The following is an 11,545-nucleotide window of genomic DNA, read 5'->3' on the forward strand; positions in this document are numbered from 1 at the left end:
AATTAACCAAGGCAAACTAGAGTTCCAGAGAAGACAGAAGGACGAATCGGCGTACGACACACAGCCACTAACCCCGCAATCCTGCTAGAATAAGAGAAAACTCTTAAGGTAGAACAAAACTCCCAAAGAAAGAAATACCAAGCCTTGACCAAATCCCAGAGCCTTAAACCCGTAGCCGAAAAGGAACACGCCGAATCCTAAGGAAACCCATTAGAACCTCGAAACAAATAACAGGCAATCAAATCAGATAACCGCCAAGCCATCAGGAAACCTCCTATAACAAGTAAACACAACACGAATCTTCATGCTAAGATAAAGACAGAAAACGCCAAAAAAAAAGAAACGAAGGAAGACCCAAAAGACAACCTCCCCAGAAGCCAGAAAATCCGATAAACGAATAAAGAGGAGGGCCCCCCCCCAAAATCTCACATAAAGCAACAGAAGAAAAGGGCAACCAAGGGGAAACGAAACCCACAAAGCGGAACCAATACCTCCTAAGAAACCGAAAGACGCATCAGGAAAATCTCACAAGTACAGGTCAGAATCCCAGATGAGCTATACGGACAACCAGCCCAAACCTCCTCCCAATTGACTCCAAGCTCCCCGACAAACTAAGGAACCCGGAATAAGCTGCTCCCACGCACGAGAGCAACCCGGAAACAATCACCCACTACGGAACAGATCCACCCCACGACACAAGATGGGAAGTATGATGACCCAGGCAAAGAAACCTCCGAAGGAAAGAAATATTCGCAACAGATCCAGTTCCCACATCACAACAGCCCCTCAAGAAGAGCCAATAGACAGACGGAGGACTAGAGGAATAGAAGCATTCAGTCAAAGCAAACAAATAAAGCCTTCTACCCGAAATCCCACAAGATCCCGCCCCCCCCGAAGACTCCACGAAAGAGGCAGAATAAGTGGAGGGGGAAGAGTAGCCACACCAAGTGAGCCTCAGGAAGTCACGACCCAGCGCGAAGGGCGAAGGTGCCGGCTTGGAGGGTAAGTACAGGATTCTTAAGGACGGACGCAATAGACTCATGAAATAACGACAAAGGGGAAGCGAAACCAGCAACCTAAAAAAGGAAGCAGGACGTTTAAGAAACAAAATGGAGCGTCAGGAGCGAAACTGAGAGAAAGGTCCCCGTACACACCAACAGGCAACAACTAAGCCAGGAAGAAGCATCAGGACAAGTCAGGAGTACGAGTTCCCGAGTCGAAACAGAAACGGAACGTTGAAGGAGCCGTCATATTCAAGGTTTCTTCCCCAACAAGAAATCTGAAGATGGACGCAACTACGGAACAAAAAAAACAAACAGGACTAGAATAACCCACAGGGGAAGACTAGGAGTTCGTAATAGAGCAAATTCTCGTAACAAGAGGAGGATCAAATAAGCCCCCAACAAGTAGCGACGAAGTCAGGAACAGCACCCAGCAATAATTCTTCCCGTTACCAAAAAGGCCAGGAAACTACAGGGAAGCAAGACAGGAAAAATGAATAAAGGAATAGTTCACTTAACAGGCATCCGGGGGTCAAAATCACCGGAGGATGGAGCAGCCACCAACGGAGCTTCAAGAAGTCTCGAGTTCGTAGGGACACAATATCGGAAGGGGAACAGATTAGATCAACTCAAGCAGGCCAAATATGATAAACAACTTCCCCCCACGACACGGAAAGCAGACAGAAGAACAAGGAAGAGGAAGCACCAAAAGGCAGGGGAAGAATCAAGGAAGGGAAGAAAAAGGAGAACTTACGTCGGAGACGGCCCTCGGCGGAAGATTTCAAGAGAATCTACAAGGCTGGATCCAAGAAGGTCAGCCCCACAAATCGTTTCGAGTAAAAAAAAGGGAAAGGAAAGAAAAGAGGCTAAGAACAAGCCGGAACCCAAGGACCGACACTCTTGGTAAAAAGACCCCCCAGCCGAAGCACCCGCCCGAGGGAGCGAAAATTGGGAAAGACCAAGGGGGATCCAAGGGGAGCCCAACAAATTAACAACTGACAGGAGGAGGGATACAGGGGATATCCAAGGCGTCTGGGGAAAGCCATCAAAGGCGAAAACGTCGTGTAAAGCAAGGAAAGTCGACCAGGGTGAAGACCAAAGGAACAAAAGCGGGGACCCCGGGGCTGACGCACAACATCCGAAAATATTGAGCCAGGAGAAAATCAGCCGAGAATAGAAGCAAAAACGACCAGAGGCAGGGGGGGAGCCCTAGCGAAAAGGGACAAGGGAGAAGGGAAATGCCGGAGTCAGGAATCCGGCCAATGAAGGGACCCACGCCGAGCACCCCTGCTAGAGAAGTTCGGCAGCCAGAAATCAGCCGCGGGTGGAACCATTAGGGGCAGATAAGGGACCGAGTGAGGAAAGCGGACGTTCTAGAAATGAGTCCAAGGAGTCATAGAATGTCGAGAAGGTGGGGCCCCTATGATGAGGGAGGAACTGGGGCACAGGATGGACACGCTGGCAAGAGTCCATGTAAACACGGAGCATATTATAAAAGAGCAAGGGGGGGATTAAACCAACAGATAGAAACAGTAGGACAGACGCCGAAGGAGAAGAAGAGGAAGCCAACAAGGAGGGGCTCAGGAATCATAGGAACCCCCTTCACCCCACCAGCCGCCATCGCTCGAGGAGAAGGAAGGGGGGACCGGAGGGGACGGGTCACAACCCAGGGCGAAGCGAACGATCAAAGACGGATGACGACGGAGAGCTAGACCCAGCAGCAGAAAAACCAGCGGCCGGACGTAACAGGAAGGGCCAAGAGAAAGAGCGCGTCCCCCGTCGGACAAGCAACAGAGCAATAAGGAGAGATAGGTCCAGGCCAGGACGTGGCAGAATACGGAAGAAGGGCAAAGCGGAGGGCAGGCGAGGGACAGGAACTCCAGAACCCGCGAAGAGGGGTAGAGAAGAAAATCTAGAGAAGAACAAGGAAAGGACCTAGGGCAGCCAAAGCAGGACCATAAGGAAAGGGGGGGGGGCCCAAAATTCGAACCACAACGGAGCGACACGATGAGGCAGGTCACTTCGAGGAGTAAGGGTTGAGCCGCAGGCGGATCGTACGGTTGATAGGGCAAGGAGGTGAACGGTACCTATCGGGGGGAGAGGAGAAGAGATCAGGAGAGGGCAAGGAGAGAGAGGACCACGGGTGCACCTATATTTATTGGATTCCTGGACCACAAGAGGAGGCCAACCAGGCTCCGGAGCCACAGGGAGACGAAAAAGAGCCAAGAGAAGCGTCCAATCTACTTACAGCATCCCCGGGCGTCTAGCCGAGGTTAGTTCCATGTCCGGGCTGGACGTTTACATGAGGGCCTCAGGACAAACACGGGAGTCCGAGTTGAAGACTAACCTATGGATCCAGGAATCACCCCCCAGGACTACAAAGGGGGTTAGTTCCTTAAAACTTCCCGTAGGAGCAATATCTCTGACCCATAACAGCTCCAGAATACCACACTCCCTGGTCAACGGGGGCCAGGAATGAAAGCTTCCCCCGGAGCCTCCCCGCGACAAAAGGGAATGGCCACAGGAGGCAACAGTCTTAGCAGAGGAGATCCTCCTAAGGCCACGCAACTGGGGACCACACGACGACCGGAACAACAGGGAGGATGGCAAGCTTCAGCCGATATATGAAGCATATAGAGGAAGGAATAGGAAGGGCTTGGTGCAAGACCAACCAGGACAATCCAACAGGAACCATCTGTGGCTTGTCCCCAAACGGACAGACCCAGGACGTGGATGGTCTTGGAAACCGCTGGATCGGAATTCTAGGGACAGACGCTGTGATGTTGAGCAACATAGGCCAGGCTGCGAAGATCATCTGCAACTCAATTGATACTTGGGCCGCTAATCTGGAATCACAGGAGAGGGAAGGACAGTGGAACGAGTCTAGATGCATCTCAGGGGAGTTAGGAATCCAAGGCAGACCGTCAATCCATTCCACGTGTAACTGGAAGGCGGACCAAGCAGTATGGTATCTTAGTCGAACGGTCAGAACTTTAAACCCAAAAAATCCAGAGCAAAGAAGCTTAATGGTCTGCATGGATATAGTTTCAATAATCTTAGGAATCTTCGGCAACGCACAAAAAACAGATGACGAGTATAAATATAAGAACAAGAATTTATGCCAAAGCGTTTATGAAGCCTTCTGCAAGTGGGGCGGGCAGCAAATAGCCAATGATCTCATGGACTTCTGGTTCCCTGACAACACCACAGGCATAAAAATAGGAGGGAAAACCTTGCCTTCCACAACAGGACAGGGCGGGACGTGGAGGGACGCATTATATATCCGACCAAAAGGAATAACTAGCATACAGTGCAGCTCCGACAAAAGTCAAGGAACCAGGACTTATACAACAAGCTGCTATTGGACCAAGGAAACTTCAGGTTGTCAAAATTACAGCGATAACGAATGGACTGCTGCTGAGGTAAGGGAAAACCGAGACATACTGCCCTGCAAGCACTAGCAAAACAACAGCTCATTCGGAGGGGGGCCTTGAAGAGAGGCTCGCTCCTGCCGGCAGAAGGAGCAGAAGAGACAGGCCAAGCTCGAAAAGAGGGGCGGACCAATCCAAAAACGGCATGTTGAGCGAAGACGGGTATTGAGCTCACGTGGCATAGGGACAACAAGCTCCATTACGACTCTCTCATGGAATCAATAGCGCCAGGACTAAGGGGCAAGCACAAAACATCCCTTACGCCTAGGGACCATAGGAAGGGACACAGAGGACCGAATGAAGACCCGCGCTGACCCATCCAGCCCCAAACAGGAGAAAAAGAACCAATAAGAGCAGAACCAAGGGCTCACTCAACATTTCTCTGTTCATTTTGCAGGAATGGAAACGAGAGTCCAAACAGGTGTCCGAGACCAGCTTGAGTGAATTAATCCAACAGCACCAGGACAAATTTTCAGAGTCTCGGGCATCAAGCTCTTCATCACACGGGTGGCACCTAGTTCAGGCCATAGGAGGAGGTTCCGTTATAGCAGCCGCCGTTCCTTTTGCTTGGTATATTTGGAGAAGAATATTTCATTCAGGTAGAAGCCGGAACACTGGGAGGTTCAGAATCAGATATGAGCAGCAATAAGACAGAATCCCAGAGAGTATTAGGGAGGTTTATGATATCAGGGAAGAATCAACCACAGAGATGCAAAAAAACGGTGCTGTTCCTAAGGTACGCCAGGGAGCGCCTGAACCCCAAATTATCCCGCAACCGAAAGAGGAAACAGAGGAGGTAAGAGAAGGAGGATCAATCCCAATGAATTTCCCCCTCAACGGGGGACCCAAAGAGACGAAGGGACATCACAGACAAGTTAGAAGAGGGAAGGGCGAGACGACTAAGAATGAACGAAACAAACACCCCGAGGGAGGAGGTCAACAGAGGACTAACCCAACTGTCACGTGGAGAACGCCAGAGAGAATAGAAACTTGGGACAAGAAGTAACGACACCCTCATGCCCTAGTTGGAGACAACTCAAAAGGAAAACTCAACCCGCCGAACTGAATCAGCAGGCGTTGACAAAGGAGGGGGAGCAGAAGTTAATGAACCCTTCCATTTAGTCCCCAAGACGAAGCCTCTATAAAGGGAGGAAGACAAACGAAACCGGATCGAAACACCTTACTTAAACAGAAGACATCCCGCCTGAGGAAAATATGGGGGCCCCCTTTCCAGCATCCCTTGAAACCACCCTTCCGAGGCAACTCTCCTAGGGGGATATGCAAAAAACGTGCCACTTCCCGCGGGGAGCCGGAAGAAGACTCACCCAAGAAGAAGAGCACCCAAACCGCCGGGGAAGCGAGGCAACGAGTAGAAACCAGGCAAGCAAGCTAAGGGGAGCTGTAAAACAGGTGACGATTAGGACAAGGGGGCCAGGTATAGGGACGCAGACCTGGACCTCTAGGACGACGTAACCCTTCCAGATAAAGGGGATTCCAATCGACCCAAAACAGCGAATGACCACCTCCCTCGACCCGCGGCATAGAAACAGGATACGTGGGGACTTGCAGACGGGGCATTACGGGCTATGAGAGACAGTCGTGAAGCCAAGAAGAGAAGATGACGGCGGATACGACCAACAGCAGGCCAGGCTGAAGGGGGTGACCTATGGAGTAAACAACTAGGAGGGTGATAGTAGGGTTAGAACAGAAACTATGGCCTAGGCACAGTCCTCCAGACTCCGAAGGATATCATTTGCGGTTATCCCTTAGCCGTGGGGGAAGCGGGAGGAAGCGTACGAAATTTAGAATTGTCAAGGGGAAGTATAGATCACGTTCAAGGGACATGGCGACTTAAGGTTCCTGGGGTCCAATACAAGTTTAGATACGGGGGTTGTGATTACGGAGGTTAAGTATGACGTGAGGCGAGAAAGGGGGAGTGGCGGGGAATTTGGGATTTTCGTCTCGAGATTCGGGCTTTGGGGCTTACGGTTTAGGGTTTACGTTTAGGGTTTATCTTCTGGGGTCAGGGTTTACGGGGTAGATTTAGGGGGGACGGCTTATTCTCAGGGGTTAGTTCTCACGTTTTAGGATTCAGGCTTCTCAGGTTTTAGGGTTTAGGGGTTAGGTTTTGAGGTTTAGGTTTCAGGTGGTATATTTAGGGTTTAGGCCTTATTTTTAGGGTTCAGGTTTCAGCGTTTAGGGTACAGGTTTTATGTTTACCGTTTAGGGGTTACGTTTTGAGCTTAGGATTCAGGGTTTAGATCTAGGGTTTACCGCTTATTTTTAGGGTTTAGTGCTCAAGGTTTAGGGATGAGGGGTTATTTTTATTCTTTAGGGTTTCGGCTTCAGTGTTGACTAATTTTGCCTTAATTTCTTGAATCTAATTTTCCAGCCTCAGCGCTAAGGAATAAGGGCTATGGGTTTAGGTTTCAGGTGTTTTTTCTTTAGAGTTTAGGGTTTCAGCTTCAGGGTTCACGGTTTTCGCTACAGGGTTTAGAGTTTAAGTTTCAGGCTTTAACTTTCAGGATTCAGGGGTCAACGTTTCAGCGTTAAGGCTTCCTGGTTTTGAGTTCACGCCTTAGGGTTTAGATTTTTGTTTTAGTGCTTTGGATTTGGCTCTTAGGGCTGAGCGTTTATGCTTTACGGATTATGGTTTCGGCTTTATTTTTTATGTGATTGAGTTCATGCTTTTGGAGTTAGTGTTTAGGGTTTAAGGTTCAGAGTTTTATTGTTTGGTGTTTATGGCTTAAGGTCATGCATCAGGTGTAGTGTTCTGGGTTCAGTTTGTATAGTCGCCTTTGCAGGGTTTTCTTCTTAGGACTTCTTTTTCAGGGGTCAGCGCTTAATGTTCAGGGTTAAGGTTTAGGTCTACGGTTTAGGGGGTTAGGTTTCTGCGTCCTGGGGCTAATGTATAGCCTTGATGTTTTGTTGTTGAATGATCATATTTGTTCTGTTAGCTTCATGGTCAGGGGTTCAGTATATGTCCCGATTACGCTCTATTCTTTATATTTTACTCTAGGCTTACTCTTGGCAGATTTGGGAATCCTGTCTGTTTTCTAAAATTTCTCTGCTTTCCAATTGACCCTTTGGCACTTTTGGAGATAATCCCTCACGTTTTACATTTCATGTATTCGGGGGGAGCCACTTATGCTGCTGTTTACGGGATTCTGCGATGTGATTCAAATTCTACGATTCCCGAAATATATATGTTCGCTTGCCTGGATACCCTTCAATTTAAGCTGTAGTCGGTTCGGCTTAGGTTTCGGTGATGGGTGTTGTGGAATTGTCTTAGACTACTCGGGTTAGGGATTTGGATCTATTCCTTTAGGTTTACTCTGTGGCTGTTGTTCCTGGCAGGGATGCTGTTGTTTCCTGTTTTGGGGGTTGCAGATTTTATAGTTCTTGGATTTAGTGTGTAGTGTTCAAGGGGTAGTGTTTGCGATTTAATATTTAGGTATTACCCTTCAAGGTGTATTCCAGAGGTGTCATTGCGTACCCTTCATGTTTTACTACTACAGGTCCTAGTTGTTATGTGCCTATATTTTCACAGAGGGAGACTATATAAGTGTTTCACTTACTGGTAATACGGGTAGCATTCCAGGATGCTATGCCCCTTGATTTTTGGTTTAGTACCCTCTGTTTAAGGCCAGTTGTCTGGGTTCATACTTGGAGGTGTAGGTAGCGCATCTTATTATGCATCCTTTTGTAACTTGGCGTCTACGGACGACATTTTCTTGGTTGATTTCATGCTGATGATTCAAGTTCCTTTCCCCGTTTCATTGGTTGAGTGTAAATTGCTGGCCTTGTCCTTTAGTCCTAGATTTCATATGGTATGACTTAATGTCGAGGAATCTTTTTGGTCTCTTTAGACTTTGTTCCCAAGCATGGACGTTTAGTGTTTAGGGCTGCGGTTTGTTGCTTGTAAGGAAGCACCTGTATTTTATAGGTTGCGGGACTCAGGGTTAGGGTGGGATTTTCCCTGTAGTTTGTATGGTTGCTGTTTTTAGCTTCTGAGGTTAGGTTTAGGTTTTAGGGGGTATCCCTAGCTTTAGGCCCCCGACTCTGTTGTTACTTTTGGTTGTTCCTGCATTATTCTGTATTCTTTATTGTTATCTCTTGAGGGGTCCTTTCCCCTTTTCTACCTGTTAGGCGCAACTTATAACTTCTCTTGTCCTGCTGTCCATGCTGTTCGGTTTAAGGCTTATTATTACGAGACTCACTTTTTCTATTACGACTCAATCTCTTAGGGGTTAGCCTCCAGATTCGACGCCCGATGTGCACATTTATGCTTCATGTCCATGGTGCAAGACTATCGCGTTAATCTCGGAGTTTATACTCTAGGACCTCTCTCGTCATGCTTAGGTTTCTATATTTCTCCGTTAGGGCCCCTGCTCGTCTTGTTAACTTTTTAGCTTTCATTCCTTAGGCTATATCTCTTAGCCCAGAATCATTAAGTTTCCAATTTTGGATTTATGCTCTGGAGTCTGAGCTCTGTTCTTCCTGTGTTAATTCCTGGGCTTTAACCTGTATGGGTCGTCAAGTATTGCTTATGGCTCAGTGATGATGACGGAAGTTCGATGCTACATGCATGGTGGGGCACATACAATGGTTAGGCGTACAGAATGGAAATGTATATGGCAGAGGTAGGTTGTCATTCCCTGCTCTCTTGCCTTATTATATGGTTTCTTCCTCTTACTGCTTAAGCTGTGCTGTCGACCTTCTGTTTGAGCCTTTATTTTGCTCCCATTATTGCTTAAGCCTGCCTTTCCTTCGTTAGGCTCTTCTCTGGCTTATGTTCCTGTAATCTTGAGGGCTGCAATTTTATGGCGTTCTTTTAAATAGTACATTTCTCTCTATATATTTTACCTGTACTCCTTGGTTTTTACGCTTCAATTTTACGCAGTTAGGTTGCAGTGTGTAAGCACCTATCTTATTTGGGTTCTACTCAGGCATTGTGCTGTGGGATTATGGAGGTTTGGTGTTTTCTCAACTTTTATTGTTCACTCTGTATTCTTTAATATTTAGCATTAATGCTTTAATTCTTATCCCCCCGGTTCGACTCTTGAGTGTATTTGTCAGGCCTTATCTTCTATGTTTGCGCCTCCAGGTTCTTGTCTATGGTCGGGGGGTTCTCTTTACTCCTTAGCGTCTATTAGTATTGTTAGATAAGTTATTTGAGGCGGGTAAGATTCACTGACTATACGTCCTTTGTACTGTGATCATCCTTAGGTGTCTAGGATTTACGGTGTAGTGTTTGGGTTGTATGTTTTGGGCCCTAGGCTGTATATTCCATGGCTCAGCCTCCACGGCTTATCAGTGAGGCCTTTGGCTTAGCGTGTACTGGCACCCTCTAGTCTTTATTCCTACGGTTGATTCTTTACATATGCCTCTTTATTTCTTCTGCTTGTTTTTATTCATTATCTCCTTAGCCTTAGGATCCTCTGCCATATCTCGACGGTTTACGGCTCAAATTTCATGGTTGCGTATTCAGTTTTAGTGTGTAGGACTGATCGAATACTCTTAATGTCTATCTGTGTCTGATGAAGTGTAGGGTGGTTCCTGCATGCCCTAGATTTACGGTCTATACTAGTTGTGTACTGTGTACTGCTCAGGTGTATGTGCTATGATTCATGCTCTAACGTGCTTTGATGTATTTGCTCCTATTCTTCTTCAGGGTATTTCCCCGAATGTTTCTGCGTTAGGGATCATGTTTAGGTCCTACAGGTATGAATCCGCGGCGCCCTTTTCTATTGCCTGTGTTTTACTTTTTATGGTGTTGAGATGTCTTGTATTAATTGGTTTCCAACTTCGAGTTGTGGGGTGGTATGATTTATTGTGCATGCTTTATGGTTAAAGGCTTCTGCTTCCTGTTTCTGGTCCTGTTATCAGCCTCTAAAGTCTATTCTTTACGGTTAGCCCTCTAATGCTGTTCGCTCCTGATTTACAGTTTGGACCTTAAGCAGCCCCTCACAAGCATCATTGCCCACTGTGCGTTCCCAGGTGGTTTTGGTTTCCCCTTGATTTACTTTATTATTTCTTTGTTTCTGTGGTAATCTTGTGCTGTTTGGTTTTTTTTACGGTGCCTTCTCTTATTTTCTCTCTATGGTGTCTTCTTAGAAGTCTGCGAAGATAGAAGAACAGATATATTTGCAGATTCCTTATTATTCTCCCGATATTCAACATATTTTAACCGTGTTAATATAAAGATACGGAACAATCAATTTTCAGATTCTGCCCGCTTCCTGTATTTAGATATATACACAGGGGCAAAAGTCTTACTGACCTAGGGTTATTTTCCTGGCTGTTTTATTCTCCTCCTTTTCTGATAGGATATATTTGTAAAATCTTGGAGTTATACATGCGGCGATTACGCGCCGAATTATAGAGCACATATTCATCTATATTAATGTTAATCTATACTGTCGTAAGATTTGTTGACCATGAGGTCTCTCCCATATGCAAATCTGTATCCTCCTCTTCGTCTAGGTCACTAGTGAATTTCTGTTAATAATATGGATATCATGGGAGAGGTACACAATACGTTTTCTGCTTCACAATTCTTTGAAAGTTGTTATTGAAATGTGGCAACACAAGTTGAATGATCTGTTTTTATCACTTGATTTCCTCCTTCTACAAGGAATATTTACATATGACTTTGGAGTACAGGCGGTTATAGAAGAGTATTGCACAACTTTTCGATCCACTCTTAGGGGAGATATTTCGTCGGTTATGAATTCCACTTGTCTGTTGGAATGTTTGTGTTCTGATAGAAAATATATGTATATGTGACGCCCATTAAATTATTCCTTGTATTTATCTGAGGATAATAAAAATCGCAGTGACAGATATCATGCTTATTACTTCTATTCAGGCACAACTGTGATATATTCATACTATGATTGCTCGTATTTTATGTTTTATCATGCAGAACAGAGTCTATCACTCTGATATCACCACCTTGAAACACAGACGAAAGGAAACGGATAAATAGTATAGATCTTGTTACTGTTGTTCTACAGACAGAGCTATGAAGCCTTGTCAGAATTGGAGAAAATTAATATTACCCTGCTAATTTATCTTTTTCTTCATTTACAAAGGTCTAAATAGCGCTCA

The 11,545-nt window shown here is 46.3% G+C and overlaps 3 protein-coding genes across 3 annotated transcripts; all 3 read left to right on the forward strand.

Annotated features, from left to right (window-relative positions):
* Positions 1-1,494: 1,494 nt before the first annotated feature.
* C922_05083 (hypothetical protein) lies at positions 1,495-1,908 on the forward strand (the record flags this gene model as incomplete). The annotated part of the gene is made up of 1 exon (XM_008820656.1): positions 1,495-1,908. The coding sequence occupies one exon, from the start codon at positions 1,495-1,497 to the stop codon at positions 1,906-1,908; it is 414 nt and encodes a 137-aa protein (XP_008818878.1).
* A 493-nt stretch (positions 1,909-2,401) lies between these two features.
* On the forward strand, positions 2,402-2,940 carry C922_05084 (hypothetical protein; the record flags this gene model as incomplete). Its single annotated transcript, XM_008820657.1, has 2 exons — positions 2,402-2,412; positions 2,616-2,940. The coding sequence occupies 2 exons, from the start codon at positions 2,402-2,404 to the stop codon at positions 2,938-2,940; spliced, it is 336 nt and encodes a 111-aa protein (XP_008818879.1).
* Positions 2,941-3,604: 664 nt separating this feature from the next.
* C922_05085 (hypothetical protein) lies at positions 3,605-5,232 on the forward strand (the record flags this gene model as incomplete). The annotated part of the gene is made up of 3 exons (XM_008820658.1): positions 3,605-4,423; positions 4,830-4,872; positions 5,015-5,232. The coding sequence occupies 3 exons, from the start codon at positions 3,605-3,607 to the stop codon at positions 5,230-5,232; spliced, it is 1,080 nt and encodes a 359-aa protein (XP_008818880.1).
* Between the last annotated feature and the right edge of the window lie 6,313 nt (positions 5,233-11,545).

The sequence above is a fragment of the Plasmodium inui genome (assembly GCF_000524495.1).
Source record: "Plasmodium inui San Antonio 1 unplaced genomic scaffold supercont1.37, whole genome shotgun sequence".
Lineage (NCBI taxonomy): Eukaryota > Apicomplexa > Aconoidasida > Haemosporida > Plasmodiidae > Plasmodium > Plasmodium inui.